Consider the following 27664-nt stretch of genomic DNA (forward strand, 5'->3'; position numbering starts at 1 on the left):
TTGCTGACTTTGTTGCTTCTCAACTTTTCTTTTTATAATGTTTGTAAGAAATAAATCACTTCCAACCACTTCGAATCCTCTTAAAAAAGAAAGCTGAAATCCAACTTCAAATTCCCTTTCTTATTTTTTCTCAACTCCAAATCAAAGTAAATCCTTTTCTCTAAACAACATTCCATATTACATTTTTGTTTCCATGTTTACTATTTTCCATTGTTTTTAAACTCTTTTCCTAAAGTGAGAAAGATGTTCTTTTCTCTTTTTTCCCTCACTTGATTCTCCCAATGCCTAGTTTAGTACCTTGAAGCACTTATTGCAGGAATGTGTTCTGTGTTCTGTGTTCTGTGTTAAATATAATTCTGTTTTAGGAAAATTTTAATTTCAAAGCTATTTACGCACTGATCTGAAACTTGTCTTTTCTTATAGAGGTGTCTTAGAGCAAGCATATCACCCCAATTCCTTTATTATGCAAACACAAAAAAAGAAAATATTGACCTAAAGTACTTGGTTTCAAATTGAATCATTTCTGTTATAAAGAACCACCATGTTTGCTGAGTAACAGACAAATAGCTTTTTTATTTTTATTTATTTATTTATTTATTTATTTTTAGTATTGGAGATTTAATATGAGGCAGTTAATCTCTGAGCTACATCTGTAGCCTTTTCCCCTTTTTAATTTTTTTTTTTTTTAATTTGAGGCAGAGTCTTACTAAGTTGCTTAGGGCCTGGCTAAGTTTCTGAGGCTGGCCTTGGACTTGCAATCCTTCTGCCTCAGCCTCCCAAGTCACTGGAAATACAGGAGTGTGCCACTGTGCCCAGTGCAGCATTCTTTTTTTTTTTTTCTTTTTTCTTCTTTTTTTTAGGATCCAATTCTTGTGGTTGTACATGATATGAAGTTTTACTGGTTGTGTATTCATTTATGAACTTAGGAAAGTTATGTCTGATTTATTCTACTGTCTTTTCTATTCCCATCCCCCTTCTCTTTCCTTCATTCCCCTTTGTCTAATTCAGTTCTCCCACACCCTTTATTTTGTGTTAGCATCCACATATCAGAGAGAACATTTGGCCTTTGGTTTTGGGATTGGCTTATTTTACTAACCATGATAGTCTCCAGTTCCATCCATTTACCAGCAAATGCCATAATTTTATTTTTTATGGGTGAGTCATATTTCATTGCATATAGTATATACACACACACACACACACACACACACACCACAATGTCTTTATCCATTTGTCTACTGAAGGGCATCTGGGTTGGTTCCAAAGTTTAGTTATTGTGAATTGAGCTGCTATAAATATTGATGTAGATTATCACTGTATTATCTGGGTCAAATGGTGGTTCCATTCCCAGTTTTCCAAGGAATCTCCATACTGCTTTCCAGATTGGCTGCACCAATTTGCAGTCCCACCAGCAATGTATGATTATACCTTTTCCCCCACATCCTCACCAACACTTATTGTTGTTTGTATTCTTGATAATTGCCATTCTGACTAGAGTGAAATAAGATCTTAGTTTTGATTTGCATTTCTCTAATTGCTAGAGATGTGGAAAACTTTTTTTATATATTGGTTGATTGATTTTATTTCTTCTGTGAAGTATCTGTTCATTTCCTTAGACCATTTATTGATTGAGTTTTTTTGGTTTTTTGCTGTTGAATTTTTTGAGTTATTTATATATTCTAGAGACTTGTGCTCTATCTGAGGTGCATGTGGTAAAGATTTTTTTCCAGTCACAGCATTCTTAAATGCAGTTACAAAGCTGATCTTTTTTTTCCTTGTTGTCTCTTAAAACATTTAGGTTTTCTATCTTGTTTTGGCATCAAAATTCCAATGATGGGCATGTGCCAAGGTCCCATTATTTTTAATAAATTTTTCAGAACCTTGTAGAGCTAAAAACTAAGAAATTTAAATGACTAGGTGATAAAATAAATTATAGAGATTTTTCCATATCTCAATTTAGAGTGAAAGAAAAATGTATACAGAAATTGATGTAGGAAAAAAAGAAATACTTATCACTAGTTTAGCTAAAATTTCATAGTATTAGTTTCTCAAATAAAAGTTTCTTTAAAATATATCAAAAACTGAGTTTCCTATTAATGATAGACTGTGTGTGTGTGTGTGTGTGTGTGTGTGTTCATAGACACACACACTCATAGGGGTGGAGCTGTACAATAAATTACATTCTAACTCTCATTTAATTAAAAATAAATGTTTTATCCCATTCCCTTTATTGCAGAATTGTCAGCATCACACTACTGGTGATTTCTGTGAACGGTGTGCTCTTGGATACTATGGCATTGTCAAGGGATTGCCAAATGACTGTCAGCAATGTGCTTGCCCTCTGATTTCTTCCAGCAACAAGTAAGATTGAGAAATACAGCCATATTTCCCAATCAGTAATGCCATCTGTCTAGTACATGGGCTGTCTAAGATTCCACTGTTTTTCCATGTAGATAAAAATCTCAAGACAAATATTCCTAATCATAAAATCATGAAAAATGTTGGTATATACACTCTATGGCTCATGTGTCCTTTAAAACACTGTCCCAGTGTATAATAATTAATTAAAATGTAAGTACCAATATTAATATGATTTCTGCTTATAAAATACATGGCATATATACAAGTATGCATAGTTGTATAAATATACAGTTCTAGTGTTTGCATATAGTTCAGCCATTAATTCAGCTATGAAGGATAGCTTGACTGCATACTATATCACTTTTGTGGCTGTTTCCATTCTTTTTGTGTGAAAATTTTAAGACTGGAAATTAATTATCAAGGAAACAATTGAAAAATTGCACAATAAAAGCAGGGCAACTTATTGATATGCTCCTCCCCCCAAAAAAGTCCATGTCTGCCAGAATCACAGCACCCCTTCTGTTAAGATGGTCTGAGCTTGGTACCATGGAAACATAGCTAAGGGGAAAAAAATGCTGGAATATCTTATTTCCATGCTGTCTGAACATGCTGCTTTGGTTTATAGATTGATGAAAACCCTGGGTATTTTAATTTATCCTTTTGCTAAGACAATCTATACTGTAAGTGATTTATAGACTTCAGTATTCACTTCATAGTTTTTCTTTAAGAATTTGGTTGGGAAAAAAAAAAAGAAAGGTATATCAGTTTGTTCAGAATTAGAATTCTGGACACTTGGCCTCTAGCATAAAACAGATACACAGCGATTCCAAGTGGCTGCCGTGCCACCTGGGCCTGTTTGCTTTGCCTCTACATTTCAGCTTTAGGCATGTTCTAAAAACATTTTTGTATAACTTGTTTCCTTTTCTTCTGAAAACTTCTCTTCCTTGTTGACCATAATTTCAGGCCCTTTTAGGGTGTTAAATATAAACTTTAGGATACATTGGCTACTGATGAGGATAATATGCATAATCTTATTTTCATGCAAGCAGGAACTGGTAGGTATATGAAACATAATATTATTCTGCTTTCCCTTTTCCTAATCTCCCTCTGATACTCATATTTAAATAAGGGGATGCTGTTTATTTCCTTGTTTCTTAAAATGTGAACCATTTGAATTAGAAAAAAATAATCAATAGTTAATTAATTTTTCCCTGTTTGGATACACTATAAGAAAAGCTACAGGGACTATAAAGGAGAAGCTACCATCTCTTGGGGTTGCTCCTTATTAAACATGTGTCTTAAGAGACATCAACTTAAATGTTAAGAGAATTTAAAAGCTTAAAACACTGTAATTATTTGGGGGAGTTTCAAGAACATATTAAAAGAAATAGCCATTGTGTAAGGGATCATCAATAGTAGACTGAAGGGTTTTTACTGTTGGGAATGGTAGGAAATTATATGAGCAGAAGCCTAGAAAACACAAGTGTGCAAGGCACATTGAAAAGCTAGGAAGTAATAGAGTTTGGAGCATGAAATTTGGATAGAATTTCTTAATTACAGATGAAAATGAATAAGAAAATGGAGGCCGTATTATAGAAATTCTCAAATACCACTATAGAAATTACTTTTAATTTTAGATATTATAAAAAACTCTAAGTTTTTATTTTTAAGAAAAGGTTAATATGATCAGAGCCACATTTGAGGAAGACTATTATGAGAGAATTGACCATAATGAATTGAAACAGGCAAAAAAAGAAAAGCGGTGAGACCAATTATAAGGCTAATGCACTAACCTGGACTAAAGATAATTAGAACAGTAACAAGAATGGAGACAAGGGATAAATATGAGAAAATTGTTAAACATAGGTCTGCAAGAATTGATAATTCCACTTGAGGGATGAGGTCTAGAAAGGAGTTGAAGGCTGAAGATTTTAGCCAGGTTGACCCCCAAATGGTGGAACTATGAATTGAAATAGGAAAATTGGGAGAGAGGTGCTACAGAAGAAAGGCAATTTATAGTTTAAATAGGTTTAAATTGATGTTAAGGGTCTGTGTGAATGGAAATATGCAAATAGCTGTAAGAAACAGGAATCTGAAAATTGCAGGAGCAGATGAAGTAAGAAATATGTTAATAAATGAGTTTGTCAGATAAGACTGCCCTGGCTAATAGTATCCTTGGAGAACACATGGAGAGAAGCAAAGACAGGACTTCCTTTGTGGGGAATCACTAAAGAAAATGGGGAGGCAAGGCAAGAATAGGCAGGGAGACAAGAATCCAGGCAGTTGTCGCAGACAGCAAGAGAATGAGGAATATCAATCAACAAACACCCAGTGCTGCTCCCTCATATGAGACAGCTTCGGTGTGGTGGCAGATGACTAGTAGGGGCACTGATAAACTTTGCAAGCAAGAATGGAAGCAGTCATTAAGACACAAGGGCTTGAATTTGAAGTTTTAAGAAATGTCGAATTTCATAATAACAAGGAAAATATTACTTTGGTTGCTTAGGACAATCAATTAAATGGTACATTTTCATTTGTTTTATTTTTAGTGTATATTATTTATGTAACTTAAGTATAATCTCTATGCAAAGGACCCTAAAAGAATCATAATACCAAGTGAAAGTGGCTTATTCCAGTGCCTTTCAAACTTTCTTGATCAAATCACTGTGAGAAATACTTTTTTCTTATATTATAGCCTAGCATTCAAAGACATGTGTGCAGATACTCAAAAAGATATATTATATGCCCAACCATTTATTTCATTTTATTATCTCACATTTTTGGAAAAGTTTTAGTCAAAAGCCACTAAGCTGATTTCATGACCCACTAATACCCATCACCTAAAGCTTGGAACGTCTAGTCTAATTCAAATATCTACATATGATGAGAAAAGAAGGATTAAAAGGCAAAAAGACAGAAATCAACCAGGGCAAAGAAGAGAGGCACTTCTTCCCAATGTATAAAAAAAGATTCCAGATACATGTGGGGTGGGTTGCGATTTCTCATTTTAGTGCCTTCGATTTGTATAGCTGAGTGACACAAAGGGAAGGAAGATATGGGGATTGGTCACTGACTCACCATTCCAGGCTCAGTGCCCTCTGTTCCTTTTTTCATGATGCCAAGTCTGGAGATTCCTGCTCTTTTCTGAACATGCTCAACAGTCTTTGTCCTTGCTGTTCCCTGAGATGATTCCTGTGGAATCTAATCTATTCTTAAAGACCAGTTCAAGTGCCACCTCCCCCACAGAACTGCAGAGCATGTCCTTTGTACTTTCATTTACTATTAATACATTTACATCGTATCTTTTCTTCAATTGAAAGGGCTTTCAGAAATTAAACACTAAGTAGTAAGTGCTGCATCTTGACATCCTGAATAAGAGAGACACATGTATCCTGTCCTGTATTTGTAAATGTCCATCTGATATACATTTGTAGCTTCACTGAAGGTAAAGATACTATTGTGTTTCTACCTTCATTCCACAAATATTTAATGATGGTCCAACTCAATGCCAGATATGGTTTTTCATGCTGGGAATTGATAGGTGAGCAGAATAGTCCAAGTTTCCTGATCTCCCCGATCTTACATTTTTCATAAGTAAGACAATAAATAAATAGATAGATAATGTAATGTCAGGTGGTAACAAATACTGCCATGAAAAATAAAGCAGCCTCGGTGAATATAAAGTGGCCACAGTACAATTTTACATAGGGTTGTCAGTGACCTCTACAGAAAGACGGGGTTTATGCAGAGACTCAAATGAAATAATGGAGTAAACCATTTGAATATTTATAAGAAGAGCATCCAGCCAGAAGAAAAGCAAAGACCCAGAGACAGGTCCCTCTGGCCCATGCATGGCAGACAGCAGAAGTCAGCAGGGAAGGAGTAGAGAAAATGAGTTAGAGAGTGGCAATGATGAAATCAGCAAGCTCCAATGGGTAACTAAAGATACAAAAGTCAGGGTCTGGGGTTGTGGCTCAGTGGTAAATTGCCTGCCTTGCATGTGTGAGGCACTGAGTTCAATCCTCAGAGCTAGCTAGCTAGCTAGCTAAATAAATAAATAAATAAATAAATAAATAAATAAATAAATAAATGTATTGTGTTATGTACAACTAAAAAAAATTTTTTAAAGACACAGAAGGCAAAAATGTCTTCCAATGGCAAGGGGTGGGCTGGTCCAGGACAATGCAGTGATGATACTTCCGATTGTAGCACCACTGACATTTACAGATAAAATTTATGTGGCATGTGAGAGAAATAAGAAGACAAAGTTGACCCCATCGTTTTTGGCATAGCAAATAGAAGCACAGAATGACCTTTGACTAAGATGGAGATAATTATAGAAAAATCAGGTATATTTTTTAGAGGACAGGGGGCTCAGTTTTAGATCTGTCAATGTAAATTCAATATGTAAAGACTTTGAGAATTGATGAAATTGTCAGAGAAGAAAGGAGAGAGGAGGAGAAATCTGAAAACAGAACTTGGAAGCACATTAGGAGATCAAGGACGTGATGTAGATCCAGCAAAGGAAATTAAAAGGAGAAACAACTGAACTGGGATCAAAACTAAGGAGGTTGTTTCTAGGGAGCCAGTTCCTCTCCGTAGAGTCCACACAGAGTGACACAGGGAGAGACTCTATAAATGTCAAAAATTCTGTTGAAGGGAGTTTGGAATCACCACAGGGAAAGGTAAAGGGTGATCACTAAGAGAAAAACACAAGTCTTGTTACGTGGTTCTGTCAATGAAAGGAGAATTGAGAGCAGACAAGGGAGGTATGAACAAAAAGAATCAACTCTAACCTCAGGCAAATTGTGATTCCTACTTCCATCTTCAGAAGCCCTTTTATGTGATATAGGGAGAAAGCACGATCCATCAGAGTACTGTAATTCCAAAATGGTATCCACTCTCCAAGGAGATTTACTACACTCCTATGTGGTGCTTCGTTTATTCCTCTATAGCACACTAGTTATTTACTTTCTGAGTACTTTATTTTTGGTAATATTATATTACTGTAAATGAATGTAATCTAGATTTGCACTTAAAATGTCCAAAATCTATTTCCTTGGGCCTATATATGTATATGAATTTGTGTGTATATGTACAAACAGATGCATTTGGCATCAAGTCTTAAAGAGCTAAACACTTGACAGACTGTGTCAATTATGAGTTTGTGGTTCTATTTTTTTTGTGTGAAAGCAAAAAAATAGTTTTGAATAATTAGTTTGCGAGTACTAGATTCATTAGTTCACATAGTTTGCGAAAGTTAGAGTTTATCATTTATTCTTATACTATTTTTTTTATTTTTAATTTTTTATTGTGGGTTGTTCAAAACATTACAAATTTCTTGACATATCATATTCCACACTTTGATTCAAGTGGGTTATGAACTCCCACCTTCACCCCATACACAGATTGCAGAATCACATCAGTTACACATCCATTGATTTACATATTGCCATACTAGTGTCTGTTGTGCTCCGCTGCCTTTCCCATCCTCCACCCTCCCCCCTCCCCACCTCTCCCCTCCCCTCCCCTCCTCTCTCTCTACCTCCTCCACTGTATAACCCTGAGGGTCTCCTTCCATTACCATGCAATTTCCCTTCTCTCTCCCTTTCCCTCCCACCTCTCATCCCTGTTAAATGTTAATCTTCTTCTCCTGCTCTTCGTCCCTACTCTGTTCTTAGTTACTCTCCTTATATCAAAGAAGACATTTGGCATTTGTTTTTTAGGGATTGGCTAGCTTCACTTAGCATAATCTGCTCTAATGCCATCCATTTCCCTGTAAATTCTATGATTTTGTCATTTTTTAATGCAGAGTAATACTCCATTGTGTATAAATGCCACATTTTTTTTATCCATTCGTCTATTGAAGGGCATCTAGGTTGGTTCCACAGTCTTGCTATTGTGAACTGTGCTGCTATGAACATCGATGTAGCAGTGTCCCTGTAGCATGCTCTTTTTAGGTCTTTAGGGAATAGACCAAGAAGGGGAATAGCTGGGTCAAATGGTGGTTCCATTCCCAGCTTTCCAAGAAATCTCCATATTGATTTAATGCATTAAAAGATAGTTAAAATAGAGTCCTATTGGCACCCAACCCAAAGAACAAGGCCTTTGTCTGTCATTGCTGCCTTTTTAGCATCAAGTGGTTTTGCAGATCAACCAAAATGAAAAATGGTGTTTCCAGCATTGATGTTTTGCAACAAATAAGTTTTCTTTTCCTAAGTTTCCAATGAATCAAACAGTTTTATTCAATTGAAATGTAGCACTTTCCTGTTTGAAAGAAGTTTATAACAACTCAAAGCTACATGATAATACAGTTTGGTTTTCAAGTCTCTTCAAGTCTTTCTATTATACAGTAAGATAATCAGAAATCCTGGAGCAAGGCAGACAGGCTGTGGCCTACCAGCATTGTAGTGAAAACAAATTATAGAAGACCTAATCATTAGAAAATTCTGTAAAATGATGAGTAAATTGTATTCATTTTCTTACAGAAGGCTTTCTTTTCTTCTTGTGCTCATACTAATCACATTACTTAGTGTTTAATGTAAAATGTAGTTTGAAATCTGGATGTCAATTAGAAAAAGCGCACTAATTACAACTGAAATGTTTATTCATACTTCGTGTGTTGAAGTACCAGTGGTAATTTGAACTTAGCTTTCAGAAAAAAAAATACACACACACACACACACACATATACATACACACACACGATATGTATATATAGCTTTTATGCCCTCTTCTTTCCTTTAACCTAAAAGACATTCAGCAATGCCTGTTCTATCAGAGAGATATGCATAAATTCTAGTCCAATTTATCTTTTGATTAGTGAGCAAGGGGACTCTTTTGCTAGGTGCCTAATATTTTCATGGCTATTATGTAATCATTGAAATTCCAAAATATTGACATGTTTAGTGTAATTCATCAAACACCAACCAAGATTTATTTACTATTATTAGTAACATTTGTGACACCCTACCCTTAAAGAGGAACTTTACCAATGATTAAAATATGACCTTGTGATTATCTTAGAAATATGAACCAACCACCTTGAAATAAATGAGTGAAAAAAAATTTTCATGATATTTCTTTTTCTGATTCAGTTTCAGCCCTTCTTGCGTCATCCAAGGCATTGATGATTACCGCTGCACAGCTTGTCCACGGGGATATGAAGGCCAATACTGTGAAAGGTACTACCAGTCACGACACATGGAGGTTACATAGCTAAGGTTCACCACAGAGAAGCCCATATTTCAATAATTTCATTATTTTCATTTTTTCTAGTTGTTTAAATTAGATGCTTACAAAACTATTTTTATATCTTTAGACTTTTTCTGGAGAAAGTTTACTTCTATCTAACTTTAGATTTTCTTAAAGCTCCAAATCATTTCACAACTAATTTAGGTTTTAGTAAATATAGAGAGATATAAATGTATAAATAGGCACAAATTTTATAAATTAATTTTATAAATTTTATAATAACAAATAAATTGGTTTTCAAAAGCTTATCAGTAGTGTCCAATAATAAAAAGCTGGCTACATATTTCTCATTTTAGTTCACTGGAAAATGTTGTCTTCAAAATACTATAACGATAACTGCACACACATCATTTGTTCTTAGCCCAGTGACCCTTTATTGGCAGGTATATGGCTAACTCAGAATGTAAATGGTGTCAGCATTTTTAATTAGTATACTATTCAAACAATGAGATGCTGTTCATTTCCCGTATTCAACAGTAAACAATGTTATTTCATGCTGCTTCTTACAGTAGTAATTTATAGGATCTACTAAGACAAATGTGTAGATATTAAATTGAATTCTAAATATATAACAAATGTTAAAATAAGCAATACAATTCCAGACTATAAAGTAAGATTGTAACTAACATCTTCCCAATACGTATTTTCTATAATATTAACATCCTAGCTATTCAAACTTGTCATCACCACTTTTAGCATCTTTAACATAACAGAAAGTAATAATATTGACCATTAAAACTCATAGTGGTTATAGCAGAATTGAGAGCATAAAAAGTTTTCTAGAGCTTCATGAACTTAGCTTAGTTCCACCAACCTAGATGGATCCCGTATTTCCTCATCTGTCTTAGAAGAATAGCTGATATTCTATCTACTTAACACTGCCAGTATGACAGTGATGTGTGTGACACCTAGCCTAGGCACCCAGATGAAAACCTCCTCTCCAGCAGAGTCACAAAAAGTCTGGGAAATTTATCCCATCTTCATCTTGTGCCTCAAAGCCAATAACTACCTTGTGAAGTAGTACAAGAGTCCCTTTCCTTTGTCTCAAAGCAGAACAGATTTTAAGATGCTATTTATACTCCAGAACGCTCTATGGAATCACTCTAACACTGGAGCTTTACTGCAATCACATCATAGTTTGGAGTCTTTCTTTTCCATGTCCTGCTTTACCCATTCTTTTGCTGGATTCTTCTAGGAGCTTTTGAAATCAAAATTTTAAAAGATAAGCTAATATTAAATAATATTTATCATCACTCACTTAGAAAATCTTCTTATATAGAATCAGAAATGTCTATATTAATAATGACAACAGGAAGGTAATTAAATAATTATACTTAAATTTTGTAAATTCCAGTGCAGTTTGTATAAGTTCATAAGATAGAGTTCCAAATACAAATCTGTATGTGGTTACTCTAATTACAATATTCTGTACTTGCATGTGTATAACAGTGCATTCACAATTTCCATGCCAACCAAAATTAGTAGCAATTAAACAACTTGTAATATAAAATCCAAAACTATTTTCATTTGTTTTGAAAATACGTACATTATTTGTATGTAGATTATAGATGATAAAGGTATATATTTTCTCTCTCCACCAGGGTGCTTTAGTTTTGATGCTTAGGCTGATATTCAGTTCATGCCCTTGTAATCACCAGCAGGGTGGTGAATGAAAGCATTCTTTCACACCAACACAATTATCTGCAATAATAAGCTGCATTCATAAATTGGAATCACCACTATAGACAAAAGCATGTTTATAGATAGAAAAGACTGGAAAGGTATACCATGATGACAAGTATTATCTTAAAGCAGAGTGATTACAGAAATCCATTTCTAAAATCCATTAATGTTTAATGAATAAGAGTTGACAGTTCATACAGCATATAAGATAAGCAGGATCATATACTATCAAATGTGAATGGTATGAATTGTTTTTGCAATTCTTGAACGTTGTTAAAGCTTTGCATTTATCATCTCTAACATATAAATGATCAGTTATATTTCCCTGAAAAATTGCTTCTATTCAGCTAAATTAAACCAAAGGTCTTGGTTAAATTTTTATTGTAACCTTCCAAATAAACTCATCCCACTTCTGAGAGCATCTTAAATCATTTAAATCACCTTACGACCTGCTCAAACTTAACTCAACTCTTAAAGTGCCTAAATTTCTTGAGTGTCCCTGTAATGTAGAAACCCTTCCCAAACTTTATCCTCATTACTCTTGTCATAAATTCTTTGAAGATTTACACAGTCTGAACCTGCTTAGAATACAATTATTTTACCTGCAAATGTTAAGAAACAATTTAAGTGGACTCATTTAAATAATATTTTTACTAAGCACTTGTTATCTTATATTGGAAAGAAAATGACAATCAAAAGCATAAATGTCTGAAAGCCTAATGTTACAAATAGTTTATGCTTCACCTTTTCTAACTAGCACAGGATGAATGAACTTTTAGAATCAGCTATGCAGGGCTGGGGTTGTGACTCAATGATAGATTGCTTGTCTAGCATGTGTAAGGCCCTGGGTTGGATCCTCAGCACCATATAAAAATAAACAAACAATATAAAGATATTGTTTCCAACTACTTCTAAAAAATAAATATTTAAAAAAAAGAATCAGCTGTGCAAGTTTTCATAGTCCCAAGCTGCTAAAAATGGTCTAGAATTATCCAATTAGTATTTATACCTTTGGCTCCAACCCCCTACTATCTCTGACCTTCTCTTACTTACATGTTGAACAAAAATCCTGACTTTTGAATGAGACTTTCTCAAAATAAAAAATAAAAATGGCTGGGAATGTTGTTCAGTGGTTAAGTGCCTCTGGGTTCAATCACCAGTACAAAAAAAAAAAAAAAAATCTGACTGTTGGTTATATTTACACTGATCATATATATAATATATTGACACTCTAAAGAGGAAAAGGAAGTGTTTTTTAATAATTTAGCTAGGAAAACAGGTAATCTGAGATTGTCCTGAGCACAGCAGAAACATATGACTTTGCTAGCATCTTGTAAAGCTGCAGTATCATTGTGCATGGTGGTATATACTCAGATGAATAGATTCATGGATTGGGGGAAAGTTGATGAGTGGATGGCATTTGGGATTCACGCAATCTGATTTTATTTTTAATTTCTTAAGTCAATGCTATGTGTTTTATTTGCTCAACATGAATCCATTTTCCCAGATACCTAATGAATATCATCTTGGAAAAGGTGTGGTAAAAAAAGAAATACCAATAAAATTCAATAGAAAATCCAATTTGCTTATTGCCAAGAAACTTAAAAAGAAACTTTTAAGAAAAGTTTATGAACTAGAGCTGCTGTAGGCAAACTACAGCCCATGGGCCAAATTTAGCCCTTGCCTGGTTCTCTTTGGCATTTAATCCAAGAACCATATTGCTACAGGTAAACATTTACAATCATGTGATGATTTGAAAGCACTAAATCTGAACTCCATTTAACTTAAATTTAATACGTCAAAGACTTCTAGTAATTCTCTTTAGTAGATTTGTATTATGAAATAATTTATACTCTATTATTGTTGATATTATTATGGTTTGAATTCTACCAACAAGAAGAAACTTTGAAATTTTCTTTCTCAGTGCATAAACTTGACTTTGTCTTTGGCTTATAAAGCACAAAATGTTCTATCTGGCCCTTTACAGGAAAGGATTGCTGACTCCTGATCTATAGACTCTTGATACCAATTTTGCTTCATTTAAAAATGAAACAAATAGACAGACAGACACACACACACACACACACACACACACACACACATTCAAACACTCAAACAAATAATTTAGAGATGTGACTTGCCTAACCTTTGCTTTGTCACTGTTTAAATCCAGGTGTGCCCCTGGCTACACTGGCAGTCCAAGCAGCCCTGGAGGCTCCTGCCAAGAATGTGAGTGTGACCCCTATGGCTCACTGCCTGTCCCCTGTGACCCAGTCACAGGACTCTGCACATGCCGCCCTGGAGCCACGGGAAGGAAGTGTGACGGCTGCAAGCACTGGCATGCACGCGAGGGCTCGGAGTGTGTTTGTACGTATACTAACTAAGTGTTTAGCAATAGGACCTAGGCTTCCCCTTCTGTCTCATTTCGAATGAGAAAAATGGACTTTTCTTCTTGTTTGCAATACCAAGGGCTCCTCTCCATTGGTTCTGACACTATCTATTCACCTCCAGCTTTTGGCCTACTGGTTATGACTCCATCCTGCTGAGCCATGAATAGCTGAGAAAATCCCCAGCATGCTTTGGTCCTTTCATAGAAACCCACAACAAAGTTCCTGGAGACAAATTTTATTTATTTATTTTGTTCATCTCAGGGTTTATAGTTTTTTTTCTAAAGTTGGCATTGCCTTTGTGACAGATTAAAGATCTGAGTATATAAAATTTTTTTGAATCCTTCTGAATTTGTAATCAACTAGGCAGGTACTTTAAGCCTTGAATTATAACTGATTTTTATTTTTCCAGATTTTATGGAAATCTATAGGGATATTGCTTTGTAACTTTCTCTTGAACTACAAAACCTGGGAGCATGAACTCAAGTATTTAAATATTTTTACTCACACATACACTAAATGGAGAGCAGTTTGCTGTCTCTCTGTCTCTTTCCTTCCTTTAACTGATTCTGAATTCAGTAGTGCCATATTGAAAATACATTGAAATGAGTAGTTAAATATAGTTCTTGGATTTTCTGAAAATTCTAATCTAAAATAGGTTATTTAAAAATTTAAGAAGGGAACGTTGTACGGTGATATACTTTTCCTTAAGGAAATCTGTTTTAACACCTTTTACTTCAACATTTACCTTTTTAAATGCATTTGTGCATGCCAATATTTTTTGTTTTAACATCTTACATGTTTCTTTGTATTAATAGCGTTTTAATTAGAAAAATTTTTGTTTGTACACTGGTCTTATAAGAGTTACCACAAAAGCTAAGGCTGGATTTAAAAATATGCCAGAACTTAAGACTGGCTGTGTTTGGGTAGATAAGCTTTTAAATATTTTCTTTCTATTTCAACTATATTTAATGAAAAATATGTTATATTTCAAGTAAAAATAAATGTGAAGGCGGACAGGAGAGAAGAGATAAATTGTAGTATAATCATATGCATCAATATTATCATATCCAGTTATTGGTATATACAGTCACTCTTTCCAAGTATAAAGATATATTCTAATGATAATTAAAGAGTGTACTACTAAATATTCTATACTGTTTTCAGGTTGAATTATTAGTATAAATATAATTAACTAGATAATATGTAGATATTCCTAATGCAAATATGACATTAAAATCTAGGAAAGATAAAATGATGAATTATTTTTCTGAACATTTATTTGAAAGTGTAATAGCACTCTACTCATCAGCAATGACTTTAAGTTCTTTTTCTATTAATGACAGATACCTTATTTACATTTTTAGTAAATTAATCCTAAAAAATCTTATTCCTATCACATGTGTGGATTTCTGATCTCCAGATGTCCCATTGGAGGTTAACAAAAGAGTCAATCTTCCACTTACAAAGTTACACAGCCTTACAATGCTTTCCTGTGTTATTCTTATCCCACAGGGAAATGCATTCACACCTGCTATATATACATGGTATTGACTTCATTTGCTGTGTCCTGGAAATTTAAATATTCTTCTGGAATATTAATTCTTCTTGATTAACTCATGAATTTTCTTCTATAAAAATGCTAAATTACAGGGTTGATTTTTATATTAAACCCTTACTGAAGTTTGTAATTATGATGTATAGGTGTTCCTTATGCTGCCTTCCTTAAGCTTTGGTGATGTCTGCTGACTTGTAGAACATTTCCTCTTTGTCCTTCATTAGGTGAACTCGTAAGAGTTGCCACACAGAATATCTTTAGACTTTCCTTGCTGTCTTTTAGAATTTTCTTCAATTTTAGAAAAATGTGCCATGGTTCTATCACATTAGTCTTCCCCAGGACTCAGTTTCTACACCTACTTTTTAAATGACTTAACAAAACAAGGTACAAGTGAGGACAAAACTCTGACTTATTCTCAATTCTCTTTGTAAGACATTTTTATATCCTCAAGCTAAATTAGATCAAGTGTCCAAAGCATAGATTCTGCCGGCTCCTTGGATCTGCAGGGCCTGTTTTATCACATGTGATCATCCTGAGAGTACATAAGGCCCAGGGGTGTGAGCTTGGGGAGGGAGCCTGGTGAGGGCAAAAGTAGAGATGTGTAGCAAGAGAAGTAATTGTGGTGCTGGTTCTTAATGTGGTGCTGACTGTAGAAAATGAAATGCTTCTCCTGTTACAAAAACAAGCACCCATATAGGGTGGTAGCATATATTGTAGAAGAGTTAAATTTGTTCTCTATAGTTGATTCTCTAGGAAACACACTTTAAATTGGCCCATAACAAAAGTTTGTATTTTTTTTAAATGCACAATAAATGACCTAGGCATGTTCATTATATTATCTCAGGCAAGCTACCTGTTGGTGGAAAGAATCTGCATATGCACCATAAAATTAAAGTCTTATATAATAAAAGATATAAAATTCTGCTGAAAGATTGGACAGTACAGAACAAATACAAAAGTCATAGAAGAGTTTCCTTTGACCACCCAGCTTTGCCAGAGAGACTTATCACCACCAAGGCCAGTTGAGAGTGAGTAAGCCAGAATTTTACCAAATTCAACATGGAATTTCCTGTGGGACATAGGCTTTTTGTATGTGAGATTTCCAGTATTATGATGAATTTAAACAAATAGTTCGTGTCCATCATGGGAAGTATTTACACCTCAGTGTCGCACAATTAGTGAGTCAAATCCAGCCACACCAAGGTGATCAGCTCCACCAAGCAGAATAGCACCTGGCCTTAAATAAGCAATATTCACCTGCAGACACTAGTCAGTCTCCAAAGAATCCCCTCTACCAAAAACAAGATCATCATAATCGTAATTTTTAAAGGCTCACTTTGAGAGTTGATCTTTTGCAGGCACCATGTTAATTGCTTCATATGCAGCTCTTTTAATTCTTGCCGTATCCCTAGACATTATCATCACCATTGTGGGATAAGAAAGTTAAATTTAGGCAGTTTAAGCCATATTATGGTTTGGATAAGTGCCCCCTAAAGGTCAATGTATTGAAGGCTTGGTCCCCAGGTTGACTCTATTGAGAAGTGGTGAAAATTAAGAAGGTAGGGCCTTATGAGAAGTCCTTAGGTAACTGGGGGTCTTCCCTCAAAGGAGGCTGTGGGACCTAGTCCCTTCTTCTCTTTTTTACTCTCTACCATGGGTGAGCTCTTTGCTCCACCAACCACTCTCAGACTTTGCCATCAGAAATGTCTACCAGAGGCCGAAAGCAATGAGTATGCTAATCTTGTACTGCAAGCACCAAAAATGTGAGCCTAGATAAACCTTTTCTCTTTATATGTTAATTGTCTCAGATATTTCATTATAATTATGGGAAGCTGACCAACACAAATCACTTTCCAAAGGTTCACTGTTTGAACATAGGTGGTTTGTAAATCTTATTTTCTTAACCTCTCTGCTGGCTCCTGATGCAAAATGCAGAAAACTAACATGGTTTACCTGATATATTCAGCATTAATGAAGTCAGTCTTTTATTCATTTATTTCTTCTCCTCTAAGAATCCATTTTACCTGAATAAAAAATAAAAATAAAATGGACTACAGATATATATCAACTTTTAAATTTATCCAAGGCCAATAAGGTCATATTTTTTTCTGTTAAACATTGTGGGTCTCTCCACTAAGTTATAAAAGACTTATAAAATATTTCTAATAGATGCTAATTCATCAGAGATTTTCAAGTAGGCTGTCCCCTTTGTAGGAAAAAAGGCACACTAGCCATGTACCCAGACTAACTTCAGAGCCTTTTTTCTTTTTGTAGGAATTATTTGGGGGAGTTCTTTATTGTTACAAGGAGTTCTTCACTTACATATGTTAGTGAGATCTGAATAGGTAATTGATTGGATTTCGCAAAGTTGGCTTTCTCCTTAGTAAGTTAAAAAAAATCCATCCTCCTCTTTCAACCCTCATTCATAATTGACATGTCATTTTACAATTACCTGCCCTTCTGAAATTTGAGAATGAGCAAGAAAGTCATTATTTATTCAGTAGTAAAGTTTTATATTGTCAAAAACTTGGACTTGTTCATGTCCTATTTTCCTCAGATGCATAGTTAACAGAGTAACTCATGTGATGTTTAAAATAGATTGTGAATGGCATGGTAAAATAGATAAATCTCCCAGAAAACCAAAAGATAAAATAAGTAGCTATTGGCAAGATGTTATGCCACAAAAAGTGCTTGAAATAGCATTTAATAAATATCAAGTTGATACTTACTATTTTTAATCACTGCATATAAAGTATTTGGAGTATATCAGTTTTTTTATTATTTATAGTCACAGTTTATTTAAAATATAGAATATAAAATAAAGCTTTGCTAGCTAATGTAAAAAATCTATCATGAAGTGTCCTTGATACTGATCCACAGAGACACTATCAAGATTATTATTTTTAACAGCCAGTTACCACCAAAGATCTTACCATAACAATACAAAGCCTCTTATTATCACTAGAGCATTGTTTATTCAATATAATCAAACTTGATTAATATTGACAGTGATTGTTTTCTATGCAAAGAATTAGGCTCAAAATAGTAGAATATTGTTATCACTGTAAAGAAAACAGGATTTTCTGTTTTAAAATGTGAAAAAACATCAACTGATCTCCAAAGGCAATTCTAAAATCTATGACTTTGTATGTCATTGCCCTCCATCCCAGCACCCTGAAGATCACCCTATCTCTACCCCCACTTTAGTGTCCAAGTTCCTTTTCCAAGGCCAATGTGTCCACTAGAGCCTTTTGGAACTCTGAACCATGGCATGCTGTTCAAATCCAGGTGTTGGCAATCCGTTAAAACCACTTCTGTTTCCCTTGTTTTGCACCATCTACTCATCTGTTTCATTAGTAAAAGATGCTTGAATTTCTTGTCACCAACCTTCTTAGCACAAATCCAGGGGACCAGTGTGTGGAGCAGTAACTGTCACTTTGGTTCTGGATAAATTTTCTAGTCATTGAGGGAGAGTCTCGGTGATTTGCACACCACATTGAGCAAACTGTTCTGTTAACAGATTAAGGAGTTGCATGTTGAATTGACATATGGAAAAGCATGATCACTATTCCTTTTTTTTTTTCAGTGAAGCTTTTAAAAATAAAGTGAATTCTTCATTGATTTCTATTCTGGCTAGGCCCTAAAGCTTTATTGACTTCAAAGAATATTACAAGCACATGATTTTAAAATTAGATATATTAAAAGATAGTCTAATCTTTCTCCTTTTTGTGGCATCCCCCAAACAGACAATTCTCTATTGCACGGAATTGTGCTTTTATAAAATGGCTTAGAGCTGGGCACGGTGGTGAACACCTATAATGCCAGCAGCTCCAGAGGCTGAGACAGGAGGATCATGAGTTCGAACCTCAGCAAAGGCAAGGTGCTAAGCAACTCGGTGAGACCCTGTCTCTAAATAAAATACAAAATAGGGCAGGGAATCTGGCTCAGTGGTCAAGTGCCCCTGAGTTCAATTCTTGGTATCAAAAAGAATAAAATAAAATGGCGTAGAAGGTTTGATTTCTAGTCCATCTCATAAAAGATGTGTGACACCAAATTAGTTAATTGTTCAAAACCTTATTTTAACATCTGTAAAACAGAAATAAAATACTATATATAGGCATATGAAATGTCTAAGCATAATAGATGGTTTATAAATCCTAACAATTATTACTATCATTGTTATTCAGTGGCCATTTTTTCAAAGACATGATGTTTGGTGCAACTCATCTGTTTCTAATACAATATTTTCCTTCATTTAGGCTGAATTCCAGTTTTATATAATTATCTCTAATTATAGATTCTTCAAGTCATAGAAAATCACTTTTATGACCAGTTTACATTTTTCTTTTCTTTAAGTTCTGCACATGCATTATTTATAGATTCATAAAAAGCCTAATTGTGACTATTTTTCTTATCTATAAAAAAGTATATTAATAGTACTTACCTAATAGAACTACTGTGAGAATTAGATGAGATAAAGATAGCAAACATGATACATTGCCTGTCATATAGTGAATATTGTGTAGATAAAAGCTATAATCTCATTATTATTTATAGTACATTCAAATTTTCAAAGTTTTCATTTGGTTTTTGAAAAGTTATACCATCTCTGAACCATTGTTTTTCTTATAGACTCTGATTTAGTTTATGTATTATATATATGTATATTTTACTACTTGGCACACAGATTTATCAGTCTCAGCTAAAACCTACAGATTACCTTTACCTCTTGTCAAACCTAACAGATAAAATGCCTTCTTAATGAGTCTGGACCAATTTTTTTATACATTTATTTATAAATAATATAAAATAACTGGATCCATTTTAATAAGCCCTAAATTTATGTTAATCTAAAATTTTATTCTTGAAGAGGTCAAGGGAAAGAGAGAAATATAAAATCCAGACACCCGGGAACTATCAATGCTATTCTTCTAGAAGGATTAATTTAAAATATGCACATTAACACATAAATTTTATCTTTTGTCAAAATGTATATTTACTCCATTATTCTTAGTTGAATAGAACATATAATTTATATATCTTTATCTAAAATTGGCAAAGGGGTTTAGCCTTTTCTAAAATGCTCAGTGTACTCATTTCAGCCTCAGCTTCTTTGGCATGAATGCAGTTTGTGAATTTTTGTGACAGTAAGCCAGTCATTATTATGCATGGGGGACTCTGGTAGAAATGCAATATTTTGTACTAATTGCTAACAGAAAGATCTGTAATATTGGCTGCATGATTTGCCCCTTACATGTGCCCAGCTATAACGATCTGAATTTAGTACTGCATTTGTTAATATTAGACACAAATTTATTCTGAAACTTTTATAGGCAAAGCCTTGGAAACATTTAGTCATGTAAAATATAATCATAGTCTTGAAATATTTGCTTTTGCTCTCATGCATTTTAGGCAGGATTTCACTTTATAATCTTATCTGTATTGCTGAATTAGGAAAATTGTTTGGTGAGGTTATTTGGGGTCCTGATCATGAGACAGGTGTTAATTTACACTGCATCCTTATCAAAGAGCAATTGTTTACAGAATGTGAATATTCCTCATCTCTGTACACTCTTCAGATCTTCCCATCATAGTGAGTTAAATTCATTTTTAAATTGCATCCCATTTCCAGTGTCTATTGGCAGACACTTCAGACTTTTGAGGGCAAAGAAAAGTAGCTCGTGGTATAAGTGAAATATTTTGTGTCAGAAAAAAAAAAACAGCAAACCATTATGCAAAGGGCACAATTCCTGGTGTGTTTACCTTATAATTGAGTGTACTAGACTTGTACAGAAGCTTTGAAAAAATCTCCATGGCTACCATTTTCATAAGTCTTTCTGACCCATTGAGACAGATGTTAGTATATTACTTGGAGCATACTATAAAACTTACCTTTCACTTATGGAAATGTGCTTGTAACTTGGTTCTCCCAAAAGCAAACACAAAGACCATAAGACATGGGATAATAATAGACCTTTGTACACAGAAACATAAAATGGAATGTATGAGTCCTTGAAAGAGCAATTAAATACATTTTCATTTTAGCAACTGAAGATGAGGAACTAAAGCAGATGGGCAGGGGGTAGAATAAATGAGAGAAAAATCAGTATCCATCATGCCTCTTGGCATTCTAGCTCAGCAATTTACTCTGTAGTAGATCACAGTAAATCAGATCCAGTTTTCCATTCCAGCTCCTGGTTTATTCTTATGTGAAATAAAAACTAAGCAAACGGTGGGTACTTTCCCTGGCAATTTCTAGAATCATACAATAAGGAGCCTCTAGCTATATCATTATCAACAAGCCAACTCAATTCCTTTTTGGAAATAGATGAGTAATACATTATAAATAAATTACAGAAAGGACTACCACAGGATTCCTGAAGAACATTCTACCCTAAAAAGCATGGTGAGATATCATATTATCAAATACCTTTCGGGATCTTGAAGCTGAAAAGTGCAAATTACTTGCTTCAATCCTGGGATTATCTTCCAAAAATACAGCCTCACTAGACATAAATAGAATTTGTTTGGGCTCCCTGGAAAGGGAAACTTCATGTTTTTCATAATTCTTAATAATATTAAGAATTGCTACAAATGCTTGCTTTTAACTTGTGAATTGCAAAGTCAAAGTCTTTCATTTGAATCCATACTCTGAATTATAGCAGCAAAACTTAGGAATGTGTATTTAGTTATTGCTGCCAATCTGAAATGTACAATGCCAGCTATATACAGCGTAGCCTCAAGATTCTATAGGTTGGCAATTTGGGCTGGGGTCAGTAAGACAGGACTTTGGTTGCCATGCCTGGACGTATCTGGAGTGACCCCAACCACAGGGTGGGGACTCAGCTGGTGGCAAGTTGGGCATGCCCCTCTCTGTCTCATGTTATATCCTTGCTCTTGCCCAGGGTTGTCCTCAAAGTAACCGGGTTCCAAGAGTATGAAAGCAAAAATCACTAACACCTTGAGACTGAGGCTTAGAAGGTAAATGTATTCCTCTGTCTATTCTGAGAATCAGAGTATGTGGCAAAGCCAAAGAAGATTGGAGGGAAGAGAAGTAAACATACCTTTTCACAGAAGCAGCAGCAAAGATGTAATCATTTATAACATACTACAGAAATCAGAATCACCTCGATCTGGTCAGTAACCTAGATGTGGTCTTTCTTGCCTGGTGGTACTTTAGACCTATTTTCTTCTCTTCTGTCGCTCCAAGTAAGTGTCTCTTCCCTGGGTCATCACTGCATGATGAAGCCCCAGTACAGCCACCACAACAGTCATCCCTGATTTCAGGTGGTCTCTGTCCTCAAATCACAACACAGTTTTTTTTCTATGATTATTGTTTTTATCCTGTTCCTCTGTTCTTTGCAATCTGCGTGGTTCACCATTTCCTATCAAACATATCACTCTCACATTCAGAAGTCTTCTATGTGACCAATATCCTTCCCCTCTCTCACTTGAACATTCTGCCCCCAGTCTCACCCTCTCAGGAACTTGTTTACATGCCATCCTTAGCCATTCTTAGACCAAAAGATTTTCTTGCTCTTCATTCACAAAGATATTATTAATATACAAGTATTTATAGAATTTACTTTGTTGAAGACACTTTCTAGGCACAGTGAACAAGGTGTTTAAGGTCCATTCTTAAGTAAGAGAAAACAATATATACATATGCAAACAACATACTAAGACAGCCAGTGCAAGCAGAAGGTCTAAGATAATAAAACAGGGAATTCAGGGGTGACAGGTGAGCAATTGAAGTAAAGGTAACTTTAAAGTCATCAGGACCTTCCCCTTTGTGCAAGTAACACCTGAATATTTGACCTGCACACCCAAAAGCCAAGTGGATGAAGATGAAGTACCCTAGGTAAAGGATAACACAAGTAAAATGAGCTCGACCATATCTTACCCACTTTAGCACTGAACATTCCTACCATTTACCATCTGACAGGCAGGGGAAGAACCTAGGATCTATGTTTTTTATAAATCCCCATGTGATTCTAATGTGCAGGCAAAGCTGAGAACCACTGATTTCCAGCAGAGCTTTTAAGACTTTCCTATCACATGGAATCTTTCTCAAATGCAGCCTGTGGTTTGCAAGATCTGAGGTAGAGCCCAAGACAGTGCATCAGTGCATTTCTAATGAGCTCCCAGGCGGTGCCAAGACTGCTAGTCTGTTAGCTCCTCACAGCATGGTGCACAGACCAGCAGTATAGATGTCCAGGAACTTGTTAGGATACACATGCTCAGCCTAAGAATCAGATACCAGGGAATACTATCACCTCCTGATTCAGAAACCTGGGGCATGACTAAGTCTCCTGGAATTTCAGAAAATCCTTTGGGTAACTAAGGCCTACTGAAGTTCTGGAGAACCAGAACATGGATCTAGGTGTTTAAGCATGATCAATTTGGCACTTAATTATGTCCTGTGTTGTGTTTCTATAATCATGTCTTGTAGGTAACTCTGTTGAAGCTTACACTGATCAAGAGGGTGAAGCCATAATGTTCTTTCTCTTCCTTTCATTTAGTTTCCACAATGCACAAATTCCTTCATTCTGGTTAGGAGGATGAGACAGACATAGGTACTGGGAATGAAATTGACCAAATTATGTTGTTATAATCATGTTGTGTACATGTACACAAATATGTAACAATGAGTCCCACTATTATGTATACTTATAGTTCACCTAAAAAAAAAAAAGTTAGAAGAGACACAGCTCCATTTCCAGCCTTCTGTTGCTGTCTCCAAAGCTCTTGTTCACTCAGCTTCTCAAGTATTGGAGCTTGCAGAGCCCCTGCAGATGACACTCCATGGTTGCAGGTGTCACCTGAAAGGAGCTGATTTATCAAACACCCTGCTGGGGCAGTTTAGTTCCTGTGAAGAAATGTTGTAACTCACCTCTAACTACTGTCCTATCAAAAAATCACCCTCTATACTACTTCTGTTTGTTTACAAGCTTCTGTTAATGGTTTTCTCTCCATTAAGCTGCTCAGGGGAGTGCTATTTAGAGAACTAATTGAATTCTTGCCAGTTTGGGGCATGATCCAGTGCTGCTCCAGATCTCAGTATTTTCCGTGATAGGTATTTTCCTTTCCTCTAATGTGTGTAGTCTTGGTATCTCCATCTGCAGAATAGATGTTAGAGATTGTAACTGTATACATGAATTTATCTATTTTATCAGCATGGTAGTACCTGCTCCTTTTTTATGAAGAGAAAACTCATTACTCTGCAAAGTAAAACTAGAAAGGGAAATACGTATAACTTAAAGTGCTCCCCAAATATTAATACATGTTAATTTTAGAAATTGTACTATTTGTGAGATTAATTCGATCATGAAGAGACAAAAATCCAATTTTCTCTCTACCAATTCTACAACCAAATTTGAGGAGTTCCTCTTCCTGATCACTGAAAAGATTGTAAGTACAATATTAGTACTCTTGTCTACTTAAGAGATAAAACTTTCCTGATCTATAGCCATTATTTATCTACAAGACTAGACAAGGTTAATTAATCATCAAATTGGGGATTTGTGGGCTGTACCTAACTATGGGTGAAAAGGTATTGAGGTTCACTACAGAGGAAGAGTTGGCAAACAAGTAAGTAAATAAATAAATATCAAGACATGGTAAAAACAATAATAATAAAAAGAAAATTTGTTTTGGCTTGAAAAATAATACTGTTTAGTATGTAATCAGTGATAATTTTCATAATTTTCGACATGTCATACATGAAGCACGCACAGGACAACCTGCTTTAGTGTAGCACTGTACATTTATACACATAGAACAATTTGAATGTACTGCAGTATGTTATATTTCTAAGCTACAGATTGCTCCTGTGGGGACTTTGGGGTGTTTTATATTCTGTGTCTCACCTCTCCTTTACTGCTATTGCAATATGCTTCCTTTCCCTAAAACTCTATTTAGTCCTCTTTTTGGAACCTCTATGTAGTTCATCTTCTTCTATTTCCAGTTCTGGGTGGCAGGCATATCACCTCTGTTGTCATTATTCTCATCTTTTCTCAACTGCCATCCATTCAATAGCATTAATTATCTGAGATGAGTACCACTATGTCTCACAGAATTATGCTTGGCCCATAAACTATTTCATTGCTGAAATCTTTGAACATCTGGATGGCATGTTTAGCAGAAGTAAATATTCTCTGTTGTTTCCCTTCCAGTTTGTGGAGATGAATGCACAGGCCTGCTTCTCGATGACCTGGCTCACCTGGAGCAAATGGCCATGAGCATCAACCTCACGGGCCCACTGCCTGCTCCGTATAAAATTCTCTATGGCATTGAAAATACAACTCAGGAATTAAAGGTAGGTTGGTACAGTAGCAGAAAGAACCAGGGCCAAGGTGACAGAAGCATCCCAAGTGACATTGGCCATAATTGGTAAATGCTCTTTCCACTGCCCCAAATCAAGGGGAGCAGCTGTTAGGGAAGTTCAGATTTTCTAAAGCCATGTTTTTCAAACTGGAAAACTGTAATATGCAGAGTTCCATTAAAGGAAAAAGAGTCTCATATATACCCTCCCCCCCACTGTTTTTCCTAAATCAGTTTTATTATGTGACTTAAATATGTGTGAACATAAAATCAGGTATGTACTCCTTATACTTATAGCTCCATAAAATCAAAACAAATTAATTCTTACAGAAGTCTACAAAACCAATAAAATTCAAATTAAAAACATTAATCTAAAGTAATATGATTTTGGCTAAAAGTAAATTGCTACTTGCAACAAGAATATGATTCTGACTACCTCCGCATGGGTTCTTTCACCAGCAGGCAATATGTGATAGCTTGGTTATCTTACTATTCCGCAGTTGAACTAGTGAGCCCCTTGCAAGGGATCCTGAACAACTTTTGGCATCATTTGACAAGTACTTGTGACTCATAAGCTCAAATTTTCCCTATGATCAAACATGTAAGCAGATGTAGTCTCTGATATCAGGAGTTAATGTGTATCTTGAGTACCTAATTTGGGGTCCAGAAGAGCTTACATTAAAACCCAAGAATAAATCTTTGTTCTAGAGAACTAGTAGACTTTGAAAGTACCTCTACAAGTTCCAGTTTGAAAAACACTATTCTGAAACATTGTTAAAGCTTTTGGTCTTTGAAGGGATAAGAAGAAATGTTAAGGAAATCAGATTCATTTTAAAAAGATGAAAAGTACATAATTTGCTATCAGTCAGTTACCAAGTATTTATAAGAAATTATAGAATGCCCAGGGTTGTACTTTGTTCCCTGGGGTATCTTTTGACTTTTATAATATTGTCACTAAACCTCAGGAATCCTAGATTCTATGTAGCTTAAAAAAATCATTAAGCAGTAATTCAATAGCAAAAATCATACTATGTGCTTTATCAAGATTTGAGGTACAATAGAGTACAAAGATTGAAGAAATCAGTAAGATTCTGAATAACTAGAGAATGCACCCTTAATGAGAGTTAATTTTGTTGAAAATCAAAGGGTAAATACCATTTTATTTAGTTAGCTAGTTTTTTTTTTTTTTTTTTTTTTTGTTTTTTTTTTGAGGGTACTGGGGATTGAACTCAGGGGTACTTGGCCACTGAGCCATATCCCCAGCCATATTTTTATTTTATTTAGAGACAGGGTCTCACTGAGTTGCTTAGGGCCTCGCTCACTTTTGCTGAGGCTGGGACTGAACTCCTGATTCTCCTGCCTCAGCCTCCCAAGCTGCTGGGATTATAGGTGTGAGCCACTGTGCCTGGCTTATATACCATTTTAATTGGCAGAGAAGTATTGGTGAGGACGAGGAAGAAATCCAAACTTGATTCACTCGCCCCATATACTTATCTGGGAAATATATTTTTAATCCTGATTATAGCCACTTTATTATGCCTATTTTACTGAAAAACCACTGACAATGATAGCAAGAATAACTAAAATTTATGGAAAACTAAGCAATTAACTTACGTGAATAACCATACATAACTCATATAGAAACTCTAAGAAGTAAGAAAAGAGTTTTCATGGATTAAATATTTGTGCTCCCCACAAAGTTCATATGTTGAAGGCTTGTCTTAGACTGTTTTAGGCTGCTATAACAAAATGCTATAAACTGTGGAGATTGTAAACCACAGGGACTTATTCACAGTTCTAGAGATTGTGAGGTCCATGATAAACGTAGATTGTATATCTGATGAGGGCCCCTTCCTCATAGATGTGTGTTCTCATATGGTAGAAGAGAATAGCTAGTTTTGTTAGATCTCTTTCACAAGGGCACTAATCCTAATCTTGAGGTCTGTACCCTTATGACCTTATCACTTCCCAAATGCCCTAGTTCCAAATACCATCACCTCAGAGGGTAAAATTTTAGAGAGAGACAAACAATCTCTAACAATAATAAGAAATGTCATGGTATTTGGAGACAGGGTCTTAGGGAGGTAAACAGATTAGG

The 27664-nt window shown here is 35.1% G+C and overlaps 1 protein-coding gene and 1 long non-coding RNA gene across 10 annotated transcripts in view; one reads left to right on the top strand and one right to left on the bottom strand.

Moving 5' to 3' along the window:
• The window catches only part of LOC125615080, a 53582-nt gene extending 28172 nt beyond the window's left edge, over positions 1-25410 (bottom strand). The window contains exons 1-2 of one of the 2 annotated variants that reach the window (XR_007345639.1): positions 18631-25410; positions 17197-17267 (exon numbers count right to left, since the gene is read on the bottom strand). This is a non-coding gene — a long non-coding RNA (uncharacterized LOC125615080). Of the gene's footprint in view, positions 1-16043; positions 17268-18630 lie in introns of those variants that run through there. The other variant, XR_007345637.1, reaches the window with a different exon arrangement.
• The window catches only part of Lama2 (laminin subunit alpha 2), a 559330-nt gene that overhangs the window by 379460 nt on the left and 152206 nt on the right, over positions 1-27664 (top strand). For 7 of the 8 annotated variants that reach the window (XM_048798152.1, XM_048798156.1, XM_048798128.1 and 4 more), the window contains 4 exons: positions 2237-2361; positions 9459-9545; positions 13472-13665; positions 25419-25561. In XM_048798152.1, the coding sequence (XP_048654109.1) occupies positions 2237-2361; positions 9459-9545; positions 13472-13665; positions 25419-25561 (549 nt within the window). The remainder of the gene's footprint in view (positions 1-2236; positions 2362-9458; positions 9546-13471; positions 13666-25418; positions 25562-27664) is intronic. The other variant, XM_048798141.1, reaches the window with a different exon arrangement.

Source organism: Marmota marmota, unplaced genomic scaffold, assembly GCF_001458135.2.
Source record: "Marmota marmota marmota unplaced genomic scaffold, marMar, whole genome shotgun sequence".
NCBI lineage: Eukaryota > Metazoa > Chordata > Mammalia > Rodentia > Sciuridae > Marmota > Marmota marmota.